This window comes from Amphiura filiformis, chromosome 15 (genome assembly GCF_039555335.1).
Source record: "Amphiura filiformis chromosome 15, Afil_fr2py, whole genome shotgun sequence".
NCBI classification, from domain to species: domain Eukaryota; kingdom Metazoa; phylum Echinodermata; class Ophiuroidea; order Amphilepidida; family Amphiuridae; genus Amphiura; species Amphiura filiformis.
This window is the reverse complement of record NC_092642.1, coordinates 49,716,037-49,737,700: the sequence shown is the minus strand read 5'-3', so window position 1 is coordinate 49,737,700 and position 21,664 is coordinate 49,716,037. Positions and strand designations below refer to the sequence as shown.

Genomic DNA, 21,664 nt, shown 5'->3' with positions numbered 1-21,664 from the left:
TACTGACATTATATTGGGACCCAAGATACCCAAATAGAATGAACAGAAGCGCATAAGGATTGTATTGAGAAAAGGCCGTTTATTATGAATATAATGAAATCTGGAAAATAATGAATAATGAATAATGAAATAGTTGCCTCATTATGAGCTGGAAAAAATGGGACGCTAAACTCAACATCAAGTTTCATTAGCCTTACCTGAAGATCATGTGGTTACTAGTTTTGTTTATTTATTTGTTTGTTTGTTTATTTATTTTTTAGGAACTATTGCATTTGTTTGTTTGTTTATTTATTTATTTTAGGAACTGTTGCATTAAACAATTCAAACAACATTGTGTATTTACTTCCAAATCTGGGCGTTTGATATACCGGTACCTAGATTTGGAAGATGTGTGTGCACTCTATTCATTATTTTATTTTTGCATGTCGTGTGTAGAGGCCCTGTACGGGTGTTACTGATAATGATCTGATGATAATAGTCATTATCAAATTTACATTCGTAGGACTATATACATTATGACCTTGTCTCTAGCTCTTGACCCCGCCTCTTGACATTCAGCTTTCTGCACACTTGTCATATTGAAAGAGAGAAGAAAGCAAGAGAGAAACTTAAGAATGAAGAACTACCGGGGAAGGACTAAAAACGGCTTCACCAAAAGACCCCATACCACCGAGCTGTAATTCCATGCCCGGAGGTTCTATACTCAGTAATACTCGTAACGCGTGGTGAGAAAAGCGCAACTCAGATCATGCAGCTAGCATCTGAGCTCATCTGTAAAATGAGTATATAAACCTATTATGTGAGTAGGAGGTGGTCCAGGTTTTGGTACATTTATACCACTAAATCAAATTAAAAGACTAGAACAAAAGATGAACGATCAAGAAGGGTTCCCGTGTAAAAACTATAGACTTTGAGCATTTGTCCCCAAAAGACCCTACCATGCATAATCTGAGACGAACTAGTCTCAGACCACCATGACCATCTTATCTAGCTGTATCCCCATCATCACCATGCACTACATAATGATATTCGTAAATGAATGAAAGAAAGAAACTTGAGAAAAAAAGGACTCGGGGAAGGACTCAAAGACTGAGCTTTTCACCAAAAGACCCTTAAATACCATAGAGCTGTAACCCATGCATGCCCAAGGAACCCATGTACAGTATGTCAGCATTGATAGGCCTATACTATATAAGAAGGAGGTATGATAACTTGAACAATGCCTAGGAATGACCTTGAAAAGTGTCTCAAGATGTCAGTTATAGTCCGGTCTGAAACTATCAGACAATATTTTAAAAACATTATTAACATCAGCAATTTGCAACAAACCCAAATTATGAAAAAATCACCACAGGGTAGTTTTATATTTCTCCATTTACGATCCTTTTTACCGATCGATTTTGTCTCCTTTTGATATACCACGTCACAACTACATGTATTTGAATGGGGCTCAACTTTTTAATTAACCCAAAAACAACCTCTTTTTTTTTTTCGTAGGCCTACACCATGCATTTTTGTAAAATTAGTTGATTTAAAAAAAAAATAGATAACGACTGGTAATGTAGACTAACCTATTTTCAGCCACTGCCCCACTCCCCAGAGCCATGGAACGACATGTAGTTATGTTATTTTTAATAAACCCAAGTGAACCTACATGAAAAGAGAAACTTGGCCCCCCGCTTGGCACTTTTGTCGTCTTAAGCCACTTTTGAGAATTGATATGGGAATATTCTAAGGATAATCATGGGGATTAAGCCCCTATATCAGTTATCTCCCTGCGCGTGTATCGACTTTAATTTGTTTCCCATTGTCATACTTGGATGCACACTGACCACAGAATGTTTTCTTTTTATTTGAATTAGTTGTTTGGAGGTTTTGTTTTGAAGGACCATTGACTATGACAATTTTGAAGTCGGCTTTTCAATTCAAAAATCGCCCAATATTTAATGGATTTCGCGGGTGAGATTTTCAAAGTAGCCAAAATGTCGCGAAATCGCGGGAGCACTTTGTTTGTCGCGGGACGGAAGTCAAAAGTCGCCCAATTGGGCGACTAAAACTGGCAATATAGTTATATGTATATAGATTCCACTGATTGAAAGAGTTCAACTTCCTGTAACCATTCGGCTGACGGCTATTGTTCCTATTGTATAACATGATATTGCACTAAATCTAATCACCTCATGAAGTGGACAATACAAAAATATTGCCACGATCCTTCCCTAGGGCCTATATGCAGACATATTTGCTATTATCTTTTATCACTATCTTATTAATAATAAAATATACTATCCACATAACAGATACATGGTTCCCATAAAAATGTACTAATTTTGTTAGATGAACAACTAAGTAAATAATAATAAATAAATAAACAAACAAAATAAATACTAAATACATCAATTATAATAATTATAGATAAAAACAGCCTATAGATGCATAAACAATACACAATAAATACATACATAACAGGAAGAAAGAGATGAAATACACTTTAACTTAAATAGTCCAGGCTAATATCAACAACTACAAAAAACAAAGTATAATAATATAAATAATAATAATAAAAATATTAATAATAATATAATGATAACGATAGGCCTACCCGGTAAAATAGCAAAATAATAATACTTTTAATAATAATACTAGACGTAATACTGAATTAGAATCATCCGTGTAGGGGACCTACACCGGCTACACGCAGTGTTCAATAGGTAAATTCATTGCACTATTGCCATTCAACATCGATCGATTTTTATACACGTGATCAGCTGGTGATAGCTCATACAGAACACGGTGCATACATTGGATAAATAAGACTAATTTTAAATAAAGATTAATTTCCTTATATTATTTCCTTCTAAAGATCCTAAACAATTATTATATTCAGATGCAATCTTTTTACTGTCACGCTCAAAGAACGCTACAATACCGGTAGCGTTTTAACATGAGGGGATGAAATGTCTAGGGGATGAAATGTCCAGGGGATGAAAATGCGAGGGGATGAAATGTCCAGTTACCTTGCAGGGCACGTCACATTTTACAATGTCATGCTGAAAACAAGTTGAAGTTGCAGGTTGGCTGAAACTAGAAGAAAGTTGTGGCTGGAAAGACTGCTTTTAAATCACTGTTTTAAACAATTGCTTGCTCTCCCAGTGCTCCAAACCAACCTAGCACTATGCTGAATAAATTTACAGTTGGCTTAGCTTTGATAGCTTTAGCTTATTATTTTGGCCAGAGATCTTCAAATTCAAACTTGGCAGAAAAAAGTAATGTGGATGCATCAACTTTATTGATTGGGTGGGAGGAGCAAATTAGACAACCTGCAAGAAAGATGAAAAGAGTGGCTATAGGGTAGGTATTGTGGCAAATTTACCTCTATTTTCAACCAAAAAAAGTTACAATTTTTGCCTAAAACTGCCCTAAAAAATAAAAAGCATTTTCCACCCTCCCTGATGAGTGATGTCACTGCAAGGAGTGCGCATTTCATTGGGCGCAGCTACAAATCACCCCGGGCAAATCACGTACGGTACATAGCCGATTTCGCCAAATGTTTGACAAACATTTAGCGATCACAAACATTTAACAAACGTTTACGATTTAATGTTTTACAAACGTTTGGCTCCTTATACCTGTATACCTGTAGAGTTGGGCACTGCAAAAGGAAGGCTTTTTAGCCTTATAACGCCCGTCCATATTCACACATAACTTAATGCAATAGTACTGAATGCAATGGAAGGAGGGATATGTGATGTGAGAGCAGGATTTATCTGGATGTCCACATAATTTGGTCCTGTGCTGAAAACCGGAGAAGCTAAACATGTCAATATGTTTGGTGAGAAACTCATCAATACCATTCTTGAAGATGTTGGTGGATTGGGCATGAACAACAGCTGCTGGGAGTTTGTTCCACACATTACACACTCTCTGTGAGAAGCAGTTTTGCTGTAACCTCGAAAAACAGCTGCTTATTAATCTTCAGATCATGACCTCTCAGGCCTTCTACATTTCTCGTCATATCAAACATCTTCGAAACTTCAATATCTTGTAGTTCATGCAGAATCTTGTATACTTGGATGAGATCACCCCGAAGTCTTCTATAAGCCAGTGTTGGTAGATCCAAAAGAAGCAGTCTTGTAGCATATGGTATATCACGTAGTGATGGTACAATTTTCGTTGCCCTCCGCTGTACTTTCTCAAGTTTATCAATATCTCTCTTCAAGTAGGGGCTCCATACACTATTCGCAGATACTCCAAATGCGGACGAACCATGGACTTGTATAGTGTCTTGAATACATGCTCATCCATGTGGTCAAAAGTTCTCTTAATCACACCAACAACTCTGGTTGCCTTATTTGCTATTGTTCCTATGTGCTTACCGAAGGTCAGTGTCTTATCAAACTGGACTCCAAGATCTTTTTCCTCATCAATTATCTTCAGGTCTCTCTTATCACTGCCATCATTCATACTGTAGGTGTAGTTTTCAGCATCTTTCCCATAGTGCAGTATGCCACACTTACTAACATTAAACTGTAACTGCCATCTAGCAGACCAATCACAAAGATGATCCAAATCTTCTTGCAGTCTATGACGATCAGCATCATTATTGACCGATGTGAACACCTTGGTGTCGTCAGCAAACATCATTACTAAACTGCTCACCACATTTGGCAGATCATTGATGTAAAGTATGAAAAGTATTGGCCCAAGGACACTGCCTTGTGGAATACCGCTTTTCACTGAGGCCCATGCTGACTTCTCTCCATTTACCGATACTCGTTGTCTGCGTCCAACCAGGAAACTTTCAATCCAGTGAATCAACTTCCCGTTTATCCCATGTGATTTGGCTTTCTTCAAAAGGCGCTGATGGGGAACTGAGTCAAAAGCCTTGCGGAAATCTAAATACACTACATCAATGTTAGCACCTTCTTCTAGTAGTTTTGTCCAAATCTCCATAATCTCTAGAAGTTGAGTTACGCACGAACGGCCTTGCCTAAACCCATGTTGCTCGTCTTTGATGACATTATGCTCCTTCATGAATGCCATGAGCTGGTTTCTTATCATTGATTCCATTATCTTACACACAATTGAGGTTAGACTGACTGGTCTATAATTTCCTGCATCAGCTGCACTACCTTTCTTAAAAATAGCTGTGACCTCTGCTTCTTTCCAAGCTTTAGGAACTTCTCCTGCATCCATTGACTTCCTGAAGATTACACTCAGTGGATAGGCAATCTCATTGCTTACTTCTTTCAACACTCTAGGGTGTAGGCCATCAGGCCCCGGCGATTTTGCAGGCTTAAGTTTCTGTAACTGCTTCAAAACTTCTTCGGCTTTAAAATCTACATCCTGGATTTTCTCTTCGCTAAACATGATATCAGGTTCTGGCATGTCATTTAAATCTTCATCAGTAAATACACTTGCAAAAAATGAGTTCAATATCTCTGCCTTTTCACTGTCTGCATGAGCGTCACGAACCATCATCCTTTTCAGGTCTTTTACACCAGACTTCACTTTACATTTTGACCTCACATATTTCCAAAATGCTTTGGGGTTATCCTTGGTTTCCTTTGCAAGCTTGCTTTCGTACAATCTCTTGGCTTTCCTTACAACTTTGGTCGCCTCATTTCTTGCATGAGTGTAATCCACATAGTGCTGGTAGTCCTTTGTTCTGGTATAGCGCTTCCAGGCATTGTATTTTTCTGAACCTTCTGCATAGTATCTTTGCACATCCATAGTGGCTTGAACTTCTTCTGCTCTTTCTCACATCTGTTAGGTTTGGTCTTAGGAATGTGATTATCCATTGCATTCTTAAGTTTATTCTCAAAGAATATCCACGATTCGTTAACATCAAGGTTGCATAATTCTTCGTCCCAGACAATATTGCTTAGATCCTTTCTCAATGAATCATATGCACCTTTGTTATATAAAAATCTTTCTTTATCTGTTTGGTCAGCTTCAATAGAGCAATCCATCGTGAAAAATAGGGTGACATGGTCACTCTTTCCAAGTGGGCTGCCGCTGGTTAAATTACTTATCAGCGTGTCGTCATTGGTAATAACTAGATCCAATAGGCTGCTCCTTTGTCCTATGCGGTATCTAGTGTCAAAATTGGTTATCTGGTGGAGGTAATTATCCTGCAGGCAATCTAGAAACAGAGAGCTTTCATGGTTGTCTCCTGCACTTGAAGTCCAAGACTCCCAATCAATTTTTGGGTGGTTGAAATCACCAACGACAAGTAGGTGGGAAAATGTCCTTCCACATACATCATTGATGAGATCCCATAATTTCTTATTATTTATGTCAGTAGAGTTTGGGCTTCTGTACACACATCCAATAAGAAGTCTATCTTCACCTTGCAGTCTAACTTCACACCACACATTTTCCTCAAAATCTGAAATCGTCAAATCTTCAACTAGCTTTGCATTTAAACTCTTGCTTAAATAAATGCATACTCCTCTTCCTGTAAGTCCTGAGATGAAACAATCATACCCATCTATTTCTAGCTCTGCTTTATCAATCTTCACCTCTACTTTGGGGTATATCTCAGTGACTGCAACTATGTCAGGCTTGGCAGAAGAGATTACTGCCATCAGTTCGCTTCTCTTGTTGAGAAGACTATCTGCATTTGTATACAAACAAGCAAGTCCATTCATATCTTGCATTTTATCATCAGGTGCTGTGCTGTGCTTCAAAAGCGGCGACGGGGTGCTTAAAGGTGCAACATCAATCAACTCATGTACAATGTGCTTCCCGTCGTCTCTTATTTTCTTAGAATCATGATTAGCTTGAAAAAGATCGCTGGCCACAGCTGTATCTTCTCCGCCACTTGAATATACTATCTCCTCTTCACTAGTATCTCCCTCTCTTTCCTTTCCATGTCTCTGTAATCTCATAACACTATGCCTCTGTGCCCCTTTATAAAGTTTGATAAATGTTTGACAAACATTGTGATCGGCAATTGTTTGACAAACGTTAAAAATGAATGTTTGAAAAAGCAATTAATAAACATGTTTTGTTAATAATTTGTAGAAATCGTTTGATTAACTTAAAGGTCCGTAACCCGATCGACAGCATCATCCCCCCGATTTTTTTCATTGTTGATGAGATTTTGGTATCACATAATAGATACTATTTTTCTCATTACTATCCTGAAATTTGACGCTCCAAGTCGATGTATTTCGGAGAAATCATGAAACACAGCGGTTTTTACAGGTTACCAGTTTGTAAATACTAAAATTACTCCGAATTCTGGGGCAGGGAATTATGAGCGATCATCAGTCTTCTCAACAGCTACTTTGGTTTCGCGTCATACACATTCTGTGAAAAAGCGAACCACACTAACTGCTGAGGAGACTGTGCGCCAGATTTAATTATAAAACTTCCACGCTTCACGTAGTGGGCTGTTTTAGCTCAATTGATTAGCGCGTTTGTACTTACCCGAGAGGTACCCGATTCAAAACCCGGTTCCGGAAGGTTTTTTTCTCTCCATTTTTAACCCAAACTTTTTTATATTCATTTGAAATGTACATATTGCAAGGGAAATATATTTTGTTTCCTTTTTTCTGAAACGGTACGAAAAAACAAATATTTTCCGTTCAATACGGGCCGGCATTGTACGTCATCTTAACGCAATTGTTGTTGTTGCTTGCCTACCCAGAATGCAATTCACGTATACCAAGGAATTGGATTGCAAATTTGGCTATTTATTCACATTTACGCTGAAAATGCTCTCGTTTTTTCACAAAGCAGCATAAAGGGGGCGATATTTGATATTATTATGTAATTTTAAAGACAATCCATATCCAAAACCAATAGGGTTACCCCCCCTTTAATCACTTATCTTACGTTTTGTGAAGAAAATCATCAAATTGATGTTTGTAAATTTTCAGCAAATAAAAATTTTGACCAAAAATTACATTTTTGACCAAAAGGCTAATGGAACTCGATTGTTAGTTTCCTATTGACCGCCCGCATCACTTTTTAAATTTGACCAAAACTTTCATTATTTTCATAAAAAAGTCAATTATCTGAAACATTGAAATGGAAATAATCAAAATTGAAACTCTCAAAATGTCTGACATCCCCTGCTGATCATAATCAGCACTTTTTTTTTCTTAGTTGTAGGGGTAGAGGATGTAGTAAATAATGGAAATTTAAGGATTACCTCATCATGTTTCTAGTGATTACCAAAATTGCTAACTTCTTTTCATTTTTATGAAAACAAATTCAAATCTTTTCTCAATCTGTTGCAAAATGTCTGTAAAGATGATCTAAGCATTAATACCTGTTTTGAGATGGTCTTTCATCAACAATATATACTTTGGTACTGGTGGAGTACCTAAATTTGGAGAAAGCTGTTCATAAAATCATTGATTTTGTTGACATAATGGATAATGAAAAAAGACTGAATAATGAATAATGAAATAGCGACCTCGTCCTTTATTTTAAACATCCAATCGGAAACTAATAATCGAGTTCCATTGGCCAAAGTCATATTCTTGACTAAAAATTACATTTTGAGTTTGATTTAATAAAATCAAGAGTCACAATTTTAATCAAAAATGACCAAAACCAAGTTTTTGACCAAAAAAATCACTCTTTCACCAAAAAGCACATTTTTGACCAAAAAATGTTTGACAAACATTTTGCTCCATAAACATTTGACAAACGTTTTTAAAAAACGTTAAATTAGTGTGTGGCTCCTTATCCGTTTATAAACCGTCTGACTATAAACATTTGCGGTTGCACAAACGTTTGGTGAAAACAGCTGTGTAGTGTTGGCTCAAAGCGCTGGCGCACACACTCGCTTTAAAAAGACACGGCATAAATGCGCTCACGAAACGGCTGCCTCAACGCTTCAAATGACGTCACTGCCACATCAGGGTGGAAAATCATGCTTTAGGCTGCAAAAGTTGACATGATTAATTAGTATTTTTTGGAGGTTGCTGAAAATTGGATTGTGAAGAACCAAATCCACTCTAGCCAACCCAGTACAAAATGAGTTCATGTCAATTCAGAGTTCAGCAGGGCTTGGATTTCAGGGAGGCCACAGAAGCCATATTGCCTGCCTTTTTTTAGTTTTGGCCTTGGTGCCCCAGATCTTCTTGTCAACTGATCATCAAGGCATCCATCATTGCATTGTGTTCTTTATCTTTGCCCAGTGGCCTTGAAAATGGGTGCCTCAACAAATTAAAATTCAAGGCCTGGAGTTCAGATTATCATGTTAGCCTTTGAGTGAACAAGATATATGGGATCCATACATAATTATCATCAACTTATATTTTGTCTTTTGCAGTCTCAACGTTTGTGCTGATCTAATTGTGAAAGCAACTGATCTTCTCAAAGTTATGCACGTGGAACCTGGGAAACCCCTTGAACACAATGTGTTCACTTCCTTGGAAAGTCTACAACAAACATTTTACTATTTTTTTCAAAGAGGAGCGGCTGTGGAGAGATTTTTCTCCAATGACAAATTGTATCAGAAAATCATTGAGTACACAGATACTTTGAAAGAAAAGACAGTAAGTTGGAATTACAGGCCTAATTTACTTTAACCCCATGAGAACTACATGTAGCTGCCGATTGGCTAAAATGAATATTGTGTCTAATTTTGAACCAATCAAGAAGGGTATTAATAAGATCATCTGGAAATGCAAGTTTGACCATGAATATATTTTATAGCCTAGTCATAATTAATTAGCTATTGAAATGAGCATTGACACCAATCATAAATGCTGTTTGGCAAAAACCAGTAGTGTCCAGGGGTTAAAAATTGAAATTTGCAGAAAGGGAACCTTACGGATAAGAATTTAGGGATATTACCATACTCGCCCAGATATAATCACACCACTTCATTGGGCTATTCCAGCTTAAATACATCCACCCCTCTCACACAAGGTGTGTTAATTTCAAATGGAGTCACCCATTTATATGCAGGTAACCCCATTTCATATTCACACTCCTTGTGTGGGATATTAAGGATGTGTCTTTCAAAATGTTGAACTTTATATTTCATTAACAATCCTGATGAACTTATTTGCGGAACATTTTATATAGTTTAATTCTTAGCAAGCATTTTGCAGAACTTGCCAAATTCAAGTATAATTTTTTATTTCTTTATTCTAATACAGTATTATATAGGAGGTAATGCAGCACTTATGGCACAAAAAATGACTGACTCTGATATAAAGGTAGGTAAAACATTTGATCATATGTGATGCGATCAAGCAAAATCAGTCATAACTTGGAAATATTGATTTTGAGATATAGCCAAACAAAGGGAATGTTTCCTTTTGTTTCCTGTTGTTTTCGGAAATTCTTTAATTGCTCATACAATGTATTTGTTCAATTTCAATGGGGTTTTCTGCAAAATAAAAAGGTACATTGGCATCTACTTTTAAAATATAATGAGATGAAATGTTCGGTTACATAACATTATCAATATTATAGCTGTATTGCTCTTGAATATTTGAAGAGAAAAGGCCTATAATGTGTCAGTTTCAAAGGACAAAGTATGAATAAAACTAGTACTTATCATAAGAGCCTCACAATTCCTACCTGTTAAGTAAAAAAGTGGTTTTGGGCTATCAGAAAGATAAGAAGGAAAGCAAAAAGAGAAGATGAACAATGAAAGTGTTTGTTACTGTCAGGATTCATACCTCGGGCCTCTCACGTACCAAGCATTCCATCTACATACATCGAATGTATGGAGCCGGTATATAAACCAATGTCAAAAGCCGAAACTCACACATTCGATGGGTGTACATTCCATCAACGAGTGGTAGCCACAGGTTTTTTGCTTGCCCCGGCCAATGAAACTGCACATATGATTTATGCATCATTGCATCACATGGGATAGACTATGAATGCTGGTAGTTTTGCCTTGTAAGATTTGTAGAGTTGGGGTTAATCAATCCTTCCAATTCTTAAAACCACTGAAATTGGCAGATGTGTAAATATTGAAGCAAAAGTAACAGTTGCTATCATATGTCCTTTATACATTGTTTTTAATAATCACCAACTCATTGATTTCTTCTCTAGATTCTATTTATAGGACCAGTTGGGCCCAAGGTGAATGCCATGTTCAACAAAAACATTGCGGTGGCCAAACAATGCCTGCGAGAGAGAGATGAAGTGCATCTGATAATGGAGTACGCCAAAGGCGATAAATGGGGCGATGCTGTGGCACCGGTAGCAACTAGATTGATCACATCCAACGACTATGCCAACTCAAGATTGGATTTTCTAGAGGAATTGGCTGCGAATGCTAAAGGTTAGTGGAGCAATGGGCTATTCCATTTATAATCCACCAGTGGTCAGGCGGCCATTCCGGAGCAAACGTTTCTGCAGCCTGTCAGACGTCACTCCAGAAACCTTCACACAAAAGCTTTTCAAAGACCAACAGGCAAGAAAGATTGATGGGTGTCACAACCAAAGACTGGAACCAGCTTCCACAAACCATCGTTGACATAAAAGAAACCAAAGCATTCAATAGAGAAGTTTTAAGGTTGGTCTGAACCCTGGAATTATGGAAAGTTTGGGCCTCATAACTTCTAAATTGTTGGTCTAAAGTATATAAAAGTATACATATTTAGAATGGCAAAGACTTGATAAGTTCATCTGTGAGGTCAAATTTTGGCCAAAATGGCACTTTGGCCCAAAATCCCAAAAATAACGGTTTTGGCCCACTTCTTTTTTGTGCACCGTAACAAAAAATTCTTGGAGCCAAAAGTTTTTTGAAACTAATTTTAAAAACTAGATCAAAATATCTAGGACCCGTTTTTTCATTTGAATTTTGACCAATTTCACCAAAAATATTTGAAATTTGTGCCAAAATCGGGCTTTTTTATGATTTTTTTGAAAAATCAGCATTTTTTGACCATTTTTGGCGCAAATTTCTCAAAGTTAGTCGAAATTCAAAAAAATGAAAAACGGGTCCCAGATATTTTGATCTAGTTTTTAAAAATTAGTTTCAAAAAATTTTGGCCCAAGAATTTTTGTTACGTGCACAAAAAGAAGTGGGCCAAAACCATTATTTTGGGATTTTGGGCCAAAAGTGCCATTTTGGCCCAAATTTAACCTCTCAGATGAACTTATCAAGTCTTTTCCATTCTAAATATATGTATACTTTTATATACTTTAGACCAACAATTTAGAAGTTATGAGGCCCGAAAGTTTCCATAATTCCAGGGTTCAGACCAACCTTAAGACACTCCCAAAGCTCGAAACAACTAAGCATCTGATGTTCTGCGCACATTACCCTTCTCGCCTGGTTTTGTAGGAAGCGTTGAGAAGTATATGACCAGAACCAGAGACAAATAATAGTAAAATTCTTTCTGTAAATGTTATGATAAACATGCATGATGTTGTTGCATGATGTTGTATTTTTAAATAATCAGGAAAAATTGCAGCATACCTGCACTACTCTCAATGTGAACCAATGTTTGACTCGTAAATTGCTTTGTAGATTTCAAGCCAGACTTAATAGCTCTCTCTGGTCTTCAAGGACTTGGTGATCTTACTCCTGAAGTGAAAGAGAAACGTGTTGCTGAGGTGCTTCATCAACTAGGCATGTTGCCACAAGGGGTACCTGTACATCTAGAGCTGGCCAGTATGGCTGATGATGCGACTGTTAGGCAATTAGCGACACAGGTAAGATGCAGTCACTATACAATATGACCAGGTGTAGCGCTAGAACAAAGCACTCCAGAGTCCGCAGGGACCCCCGAACTTGTAGAAAATCTGAAAGTAGGGGGCCCGTATTAGAGTTTGGTGAGTCAGAGTTGAGCATGTTGCCACAAGGGGTGCCTGTACATCTAGAGCTGGCCAGCATGGCTGATGATGTAATTGTTAGGAAATTACGGGGGAAATTAGTAACACAGATGCAGTAAGATGCAGTCACTGTACATAGGACTAGTTGGAAAGATATGAACTAAGCATGTTGCCACAAGGGGTACCTGATACATATAGAACTGGCAGTAGCACATTCTCATTGGTGTAGACATTTACAATCATTTTATTCAAATTTCTGGTGTATACATGCAGGGTTATAGCCACGCCGGTTGGGGGTAACCGGCACAGAACGGCGCTGACCAACACTTACAAGAGTAAAAAAAAAAATTCGGGGGTATACCTCCTAGCCCATTCTTTGATCCCTCATGTTCACTAAAAAGATTGTGCCCGAGCCAGCGTTCTAATTGGATAGTAAAATTAGCCGGCACTCAACTTGGGCTAGCTATAACCCAGTATACATGCATGCGATGCAGCATAGATGTGTGCCGAAACAGCTGGCTTGAGGCATTGGTATCACTGCCTGTACTATTATATTATACATTTACACCTATTTTTGTGGACCCTTCTCACAGATACCTGTATCAACCTCCAATACATTTGGGAACAGGCAGGGGGAAGTGAGGTCCTTACTGAGTGAGGGGCTCAAGCTACCCGAAGCCCTGTTTATTATGCCAATGTTGCTGAAGTATATTGTTTATATCATATTTGGGATGGGAATTGTTGACAATAAGGAACTGCAATTACACACTTTCAATTTTCAAACTTTTGTGTACTTGCAGGTATTTCCAGTAGTTCATTCCATTGGCCTGAATGAGCAAGAGCTAACATACATTTCAAAAACCAACAACGGACCTCACCCAGATCTAGAAGCCGTCAACGGTTATGCTGAAATAGGTGCCATTGCCGATATACTATACTGGATGCTGACCTCATTGCGAGAGGGTCAAAGGTCAAGAACTCCCAATCTATCTCGCGTCCACTTCCACTCGTTAACATTCCACATCATTGCAACTCGTGTCGGCACATGGGAGAACAGCGCTTCCGCTGCTGGGGCAGGTGCGCGAGTAGGGGGTCTACAAGCGTGCAATTTTACAACTGTTATAGATCCTAGTAAAGTAGAACTACGCATTCCGAGGGCGTTTTCCAGATCGGTAAACTTTGCGCCTCTACGTAGAGAAGCCCTCATCTTAGATCCAACTCAACCCATTTCAGTGTGGAGGAGGGGCGATGTAGAGTTCAATTTCAGTCCAGTACTAGTATGCAAGAAGCCATTGGTGACAGTTGGATTAGGGGATGCCATCTCCGCCACAGGTCTGCTGTACTCGCAATATCTTGCTAAGGAAATGCCATGGTGAGGGTAAAGACTGCAAGGTCAGTGTTATCCATGCCACCTGGATACAGTTCATTTTAAGTGGTATTTTGATTATGTGGAGTTGACCACGATTCTTCATTTTCTATCTTGAATGAAAATGTTGCGCTGGTGGTTTTTTCACAAGATAATGCAATAACAACGGATAGTGTACATGTGATTGATTATGCTGTTGAAATACTATTTTTATACAACTTGAACAACATATTCGCTACTATTTTGGGTTAATGCAGGCATCAAAAGAAATATTGATTCCACCCTCCTCAAGCCCTTCACCTTGATTCACTTTTCAAAAATTCTTATTGGCAAAAATTCACCTTCTGTCTAAAAATATTAGTTCAAGATTCACCACAAGAAAAAAATTATTAGGTTAAGATTCACCTGATCTGTGAGTACTGATTCTATGTAAAATCATCTACATAAGAGCAAAGATTAGTCAAAGATTCACTTGTTGAAGATTCACCGCATCTGAAAACTCATTGGGTCAAGATTCACCCTATGGTTTTGTCCAGTAAGATAAAGATTGGATGCATTTTCATCAACAAAATGGTGAAGTCTTGAGGAGGGTAAGGTCAAGATTCTCTTTGACTCCTGCATAAGTGGAAAGCGGGTCAATGCAACATGTATATCTCAAGGCTTAAGGATTTGTGATATTAATTTATCATCTTTATGGCTCAGTTAATCAATAGCTGTGCCTCTGAATTATAATAACATTCCAACAAACATTTCAAGGGGTTTTGCAAAAAGGATATCTGCAATAGCTGCCCTATAAATCGAGGGTTGACAAACAGAAGGCCTTAACTCACTTTTGGCCATTTTGAGATTTTGGTACCAAACTAATCTGTAATACCCACAGATTCTTAAAATCATAAAGCCTTAATTCAATTCAACTTCCTATTGCATCTGCATGTATAACACAATAATACTTGGTCACATCTCAATGCAAAATATTAATTTTACTCATTTTTCTCAAAAAGGCACTTTTTGAGTTAAGGCCTTCTGTTTGTCAACCCTCGAAATGTGTGACAATTTCTGTAATCCATGTGGTATGTACATCTAACAATATTACACCTGGCAGCTATTGCAGATGGGCCTTCTCTTTTTAAGCCATGGATTTGTGACATGATCTAGCAAAATGAATCATGTGGTGAGTTATTTTTTTATTTTGATAATTTTGCCTTTTGAACAGGCAACAGACAACAATCTGCAAACTTCCATATCAAAATTGGACTGACAGTTCATGAGGTATGATTATATTCATGCTGACAACAATGGAATACAAAAGAAGTTCAAGAATTCCATCTTTAAATCAGTTACTGTAAAAGTTGACATTTCTACGCTACATTAATTCTCCCTCATCGTGTTTCAAGCAGCTAATGCGAAAGTAATGTGTGATTCAACAACTCTTTCTATACCTGTGTACAGGAGCGTTTTTTAAGTGGTTGAGAATCCACAGTCCAGTAGCATATATATGCAAACGCAAGATTACTCGTATGCGTTATGCATGAGCGCATAAAATTCATCATGCCTGGAACTTATGCGTAAACACTCTCTAATGTTGGAGGTAGCAGCTGAACTGCTGAACATTATTCTTGATTTTATTGCTGATATCAACAGCTAGTGAAATCACTGATCTTTTTGTAAGGGTTAGTGGCAATGACAAACAGACATTCCGAATGAAAGAATCATGTGAATTAGACAATCTTTAGCTTGTTTTCGTTGTTGAAAAGGTTTCAATCATGTTTCACTGTTGTTCATCACCGATTAACAACGATGCGTCCGCGTCATATGCGTGGTTTAGCTGCCCGAGACTACCCGAGAGAAGTAAATCACACAGACGGTGAAACATGATTGAATCCCTAAATATATTCCTTTTGCGTATAAGTCACAACAATATAAGGAGGCTTATAAATCACAAATCTAAATACAAGTGAAACAATTGGCAAGTAATGACAAATTATTGAAATTAATAGCACAAACATTTTCAATTGTACAGTATACCAACAAGCGATTCATCTTACTTGATTGTATAACAGATCGGGTGAGCAAAATATGCATCACTTAAACAGATTGAGAAGCAAAATATGCGTCTCATTGAACACAACCACATGTGGTAATAACTTTTTTACTATATATCTTAGTTTAAAATATTCTACAAGTTGTACTCAGGCTGGTTACGGGGTGCTGTGGCATATCTGTACATGGAAACAACAATTTGCGGTAACAAAGAAAAAAAAAAAAAAAGTTCATTTGATTGGCGTAACATAAAAAAGGGTAGGTAGGTCGGGATTCTATTTTTTTTTTTTTTTTTTTTGATAAAGGCTTTGGAACTTTATTTCTTCTTTTTTTTTTAAATTTTAAATTTTTTATTTATTTTTTTTAATTTTATAATTTTTTGTTGCAAAAATTTTTTTTTTTTAAGTTAGGGTCGGGTCTAATTTTAGGGTAGGTCGGGTTATACGCCAATCAAACAATTTTTTTTTAGGCCTCAGTGCTTTGCTGAAGTGGCCAATTAGTTTTGATCACCACTTATATTGATCAAAGAATCAAATCGAAACTTGACTTGGAATGAATTGAAAGAATTTTGACACATATTTATATTGCTTGCAAAGTATAACAAATAATATTAATAAAAATTTTTAAATAAACCTTCAACGACGTGACAATACTTCTAATTCGTAAATAATAATAATCTTTGGTTTTAATTAGCATGAATTTAGCAGAGAATTTAGAGAACACAGTTTTGCAACATTGATAAACAGGGGCAGTAAATTGCATTTTGTGTGGTCAATATTCTTTTGCGTTATCGTAGATGTGCCAATAGCACTGAAGAGAAGTAATTTTCAAAATTGATTTGCACGATGGACGATCAGTGAAGCTCCTCCAAATTTGTCTTGAGTGAAAATGATCTTTTTACACTTCACCGATCACAGGTCCAATATGAATAAGAACTTGGTACTAGCACCTTGACTTCATTGCATGGACTGTCCATGTGATCGCATGGATGGAGTATACGCCTATGCTCTCCTTCCATCTTTTCGTCATCTGTGGCGTTATTATCACCTCCGTTGCCACCCCCTTCTTGCGCACTACTTTGCTTCTCATGATCTCATCACCACTGCTGTCACTGTTTTCTTCCTCATTACCCTTGCTACTCTCAGTATCATCTTCACTTTGATCGATTTCACTGGTGCTATCACTCGTAGACCTACTACTTTCCTCCTCGTCGTGAACCACTGCTGCTGTCACTACTTATGATATGTACTTCCTCATCGCTATCACCCTCCCTATGCTCCCCTACCTTCTTTTTGTCATCCTCTTCTTGCTCACCCTTGCTACTCCCAGTATGACCATGATGACCTTGTCACCACTACTACTGTCACTACTTATGAATAATATTAATAAAAGTTTAAAAATAAACCTTGTGACAATACTTCTAATTCGTAAATAATAATAATCTTTGGTTTTAATAATTAGCATGAATTTAGCAGAGAATTTAGAGAACACAGTTTTGCAACATTGATAAACAGGGGCAGTAAATTGCATTTTGTGTGGTCAATATTCTTTTGCGTTATCGTAGATGTGTCAATAGCACTGAAGAGAAGTAATTTTCAAAATTGATTTGCACGATGGACGATCAGTGAAGCTCCTCCAAATTTGTCTTGAGTGAAAATGATCTTTTTACACTTCACCGATCGCAGGTCCAATATGAATAAGAACTTGGTACTAGCACCTTGACTTCATTGTATGGACTGTCCATGTGATCGCATGGATGGAGTATACGCCTATGCTCTCCTTCCATCTTTTTGTCATCTGTGGCGTTATTATCACCTCCGTTGCCACCCCCTTCTTGCGCATTACTTTGCTTCTCATCACCACTGCTGTCACTGTTTTCTTCCTCATTACCCTTGCTACTCTCAGTATCATTTTAAATTTGATCGATTTCACTGGTGCTATCACTTGTAGACCTCCTACTTTCCTCCTCGTCACCACTGCTGCTGTCGCTACTTATGATATTTACTTCATCATCGCTATCACCCTCCCTATGCTCCCCTACCTTCTTTTTGTCATCCTCTTTTTGCTCACCCTTCCTACTCCCAGTATGACCATGATGACCTTGTCACCACTACTGCTGTCACTACTTATGATATGTACTTCCTCAACACTATCACCCTCCCTATGCTCCCCTACCTTCTTTTGTCATCCTCTTTTGCTCACCCTTGCTACTCCCAGTATGACCATGATGACCTTGTCACCACTACTGCTGTCACTACTTATGATATGTACTTCCTCAACACTATCACCCTCCCTATGCTCCCCTACCTTCTTTTTGTCATCCTCTTTTTGCTCACCCTTGCTACTCCCAGTATGACCATGATGACCTTGTCACCACTACTGCTGTCACTACTTATGATATGTACTTCCTCATCGCTATCACCCTCCCTGTGCTCCCCTACTTTCTTTCTGTCATCCTCTTCTTGCTCACCCTTGCTACTCCCAGTATGACCATGATGACCTCGTCACCACTACTGCTGTCACTACTTATGATATGTACTTCCTCATCGCTATCACCCTCCCTGTGCTCCCCTACCTTCTTTTTGTCATCCTCTTTTTGCTCACCCTTGCTACTCCCAGTATGACCATGATGACCTTGTCACCACTACTGCTGTCACTACTTATGATATTTACTTCCTCATCGCTATCACCCTCCCTGTGCTCCCCAGCCTTCTTTTTGTCATCCTCTTCTTGCTCACCCTTGCTACTCCCCGTATGACCATGATGACTATCGTCTTCTCTTCTTGCATCAGTTTCGCTATCACTTGTAGGCCTACAGCTTGGGTTATATGTACTCTCTTAGTTGGTGCTTGGTGATGAACTACTGCTACTACTACTACTTTGATCATCCTTATCGTCGTCCTCATCACCACTGCTGTCGCTGTTTTGGTTATGCTCCTTATAGTTGCTGTTATCTCCTTCTATGTGTACGTCATCTTTGACGTTATCAATACTTCCGTTGCAACCCCTTCTTGCGCATTACTTTGCTCCTCTTCACCACTGCTGTCACTGTGGTTATGCTCCTCGTAGTTGTTGTTATTCATTCATTCATTCATGGTTTATTAAAATACACAATAGCAGCTAAATGCTGAATTGATGTGAAATTTACAATCAGTAAAAACAACAAAAAAGCATGACATATGTTAAAATATCAAAAATATCACATAAAATATACATAATCATCCAAGGGGCAAGATCTCCTCCTGAAACCAGATCCCACGGAAAGAAAAGTCCGCAGCTAAAAGTGCGGTCTACTGGACCTGGGAAAATGGTGGAAAGGAGATGGTCTCACCCCAAGGATAAATTATTCTAATAGTAATGACCAATGAATATGATAATTAAATGGATAAAGCAATGATCAATATTGTACATAAAGAAATACATTATTCAAAATAGTAAACATGGTAAAAAGAAGGAGTTGTGTTGGGGCAAGTCATAATGATCCCAGAGGGGTGAGAGAGGAAGAGATGGAAAAACGACTAATGAGGGCATGTTCACTCGCTCCAAAGCAACAAGACCAATAAAACATATCAAAGCATACAAAAAGATCAGCAGTTCAAATAAAAGAGGCAACACAGGCATTGTAAACAAAAGCAACACATGGTTAAATTGCTGAAATGCACATCAGGTATGAAAACATTGGCACTATAAACACTTTTTATGCCCTCCTATATTTATTTATTATAGGCTAGAAAGCCTGGACAAACCCAATAGTGAAATCACTAAATTAAAGGGATGCCCAAATATATTTTTGTCATCTTCTGCTTGCTCTTTACATCACCCTTGCCACTCCCAGTATGACTATCATCTTCACTTCTTGAATCGATTTCATTTACCCATTTAGAGTAAATAAAGTATTGAAAAGTAGTTTGATGGAATCCATATTTGCTGCCAGGACAGCAGATGCTGCCTTTTCTATTGTCATTTTTTACATCTGGAGGATTGGTATTGGTTTTTGGTGGAAACCGTTTGAGAGTGCAGTCAGGGCACAGCCATAAATCAGCTTGGCATATTTTTACGTTAGTATTTACCTGTTTGCAATCTTCACATCTTCCTTGATCCTTCATGATGAAAGTGTGTATGAAGATGATGTTGAAAAAGAACCAGCAGGTAGGCCTATTGAAATATCAGTTGAAGTTTCATCCGTCGTGGCATCAATTCATGCACGGTGACGAGTTATGCGCGTTCCAAGATGCCTTTCATGACGTGTTGGGTTGCGCTCTTCACAGCGTTTACAAATGTTACAAATGTTACAGTTCTTCCAGTATTTGTTCAGCTTTTTGTCGCTTAGTGCTTTTCTTAATTCTTCTGAAATCCGTCTTCCGTGATCTTGGGAGTTATTTCCAACGTTTTATGAAATTTTTATTTCAAGAGAGTCAGAGTCAGATAGCGTGCGGACGGACGGACACGCCGTGATTAGTATTATGATAGGAAATCATGTTTATATGATGATATATTTAGGTGAAGCGAGTGAATAGAAAATGAAGTTTATTTCTGGAAGCTTTATACCTTTATTTTTTTCACTTTTCCTGAAAGTTTCTATTTTGTACTCAAAATGATTTGCAGTGGCCTTTCTCTTATTGCTATTTCTCTTGCAATGACCAATATTCCTGTTGGTTCTTTGCCTTTTCAAATGCGTCAGACAAATCATCTTTGCAGGAAGATTACTATCCACTCTTGATGATCACAAGGTCTTAACCCATGATGGATAATTCAGATAAACAAATTGTGTAGTTAATGTTGGTCTCCATAAGAGCTATAATATCAGGTTTACATTCTTGAATCATTAATTTTAGATCATCTATCTTTGCAAACAGAGTTAATATTCAAGGACAAGATCCTTTCAATTTGAAAGCTCAAAGGGTGTAGAAGTCCCACTGTTTCTGCCCTATTTCTGCTGCTGTTGTTGGCCACTGGACATGTTCATCTTTGATGTTGATGATTGCGTTCATACCCCGATGAACAACTTGCCTCGGACACTCCATGGTGTTCAGATGTGGTGGTGTAGAAGCAACCTGTGGCATAAAACCTCAGGGCGATGAAGATCTGCGTTGTTGCATCAATGGAGTGACTCCTGGATGTTGCGGGTCGAAGCTGTGGCTCTAGTAAATCGATGATATGCATAACACCCCGTCGTGTAAATTGGTAATATTTGTGCATTTTCTTATCATAATAACTGTCCAATGGATACGTTCTGTCCCTGAAAACCCTCTCCCTCTGTAAAGCCCTTGCATTGTTAATATAAAGTAGATGAGCCGCCATTAAAACTAAAAAATCCTCTGACTCAAAGCAAGATAACAGATTGTAAACAACAGCTAAAAAATAAAATGGCGCGAAATTTAACATTTGATACACTTAGCGATCAATTTACCTACCTTTGCGATTACCCAACGACTACAAAGTAGTCATCGCAAACAATCCATTGCTATTTCAAACTTTGCGATGACA

At 37.9% G+C, this 21,664-nt stretch overlaps 1 protein-coding gene across 1 annotated transcript; it reads left to right on the top strand.

Annotated features, from left to right (window-relative positions):
* The first annotated feature begins 3,008 nt into the window (after positions 1 to 3,008).
* LOC140171782 (ADP-dependent glucokinase-like) lies at positions 3,009 to 17,556 on the top strand. Its single transcript, XM_072195109.1, has 6 exons — positions 3,009 to 3,351; positions 9,296 to 9,521; positions 10,131 to 10,190; positions 11,041 to 11,272; positions 12,467 to 12,651; positions 13,572 to 17,556. Exons 1-6 carry the CDS (start codon positions 3,176 to 3,178, stop codon positions 14,145 to 14,147), a joined length of 1,455 nt encoding a protein of 484 aa, XP_072051210.1. The 5' UTR covers positions 3,009 to 3,175; the 3' UTR covers positions 14,148 to 17,556.
* The last annotated feature ends 4,108 nt before the right edge of the window (positions 17,557 to 21,664 follow it).

What these genes read in the sequence shown, in the direction of transcription:
- LOC140171782 (XM_072195109.1), top strand. Translation starts at nt 3,176, where the DNA reads ATGCTGAATAAATTTACAGTTGGCTTAGCTTTGATAGCTTTAGCTTAT. An exon ending in ATACTTTGAAAGAAAAGACA is followed by an intron (nt 9,522 to 10,130) that starts GTAAGTTGGAAT and finishes ATTCTAATACAG; the next exon opens with TATTATATAGGAGGTAATGC. An exon ending in ATTGGCTGCGAATGCTAAAG is followed by an intron (nt 11,273 to 12,466) that starts GTTAGTGGAGCA and finishes ATTGCTTTGTAG; the next exon opens with ATTTCAAGCCAGACTTAATA.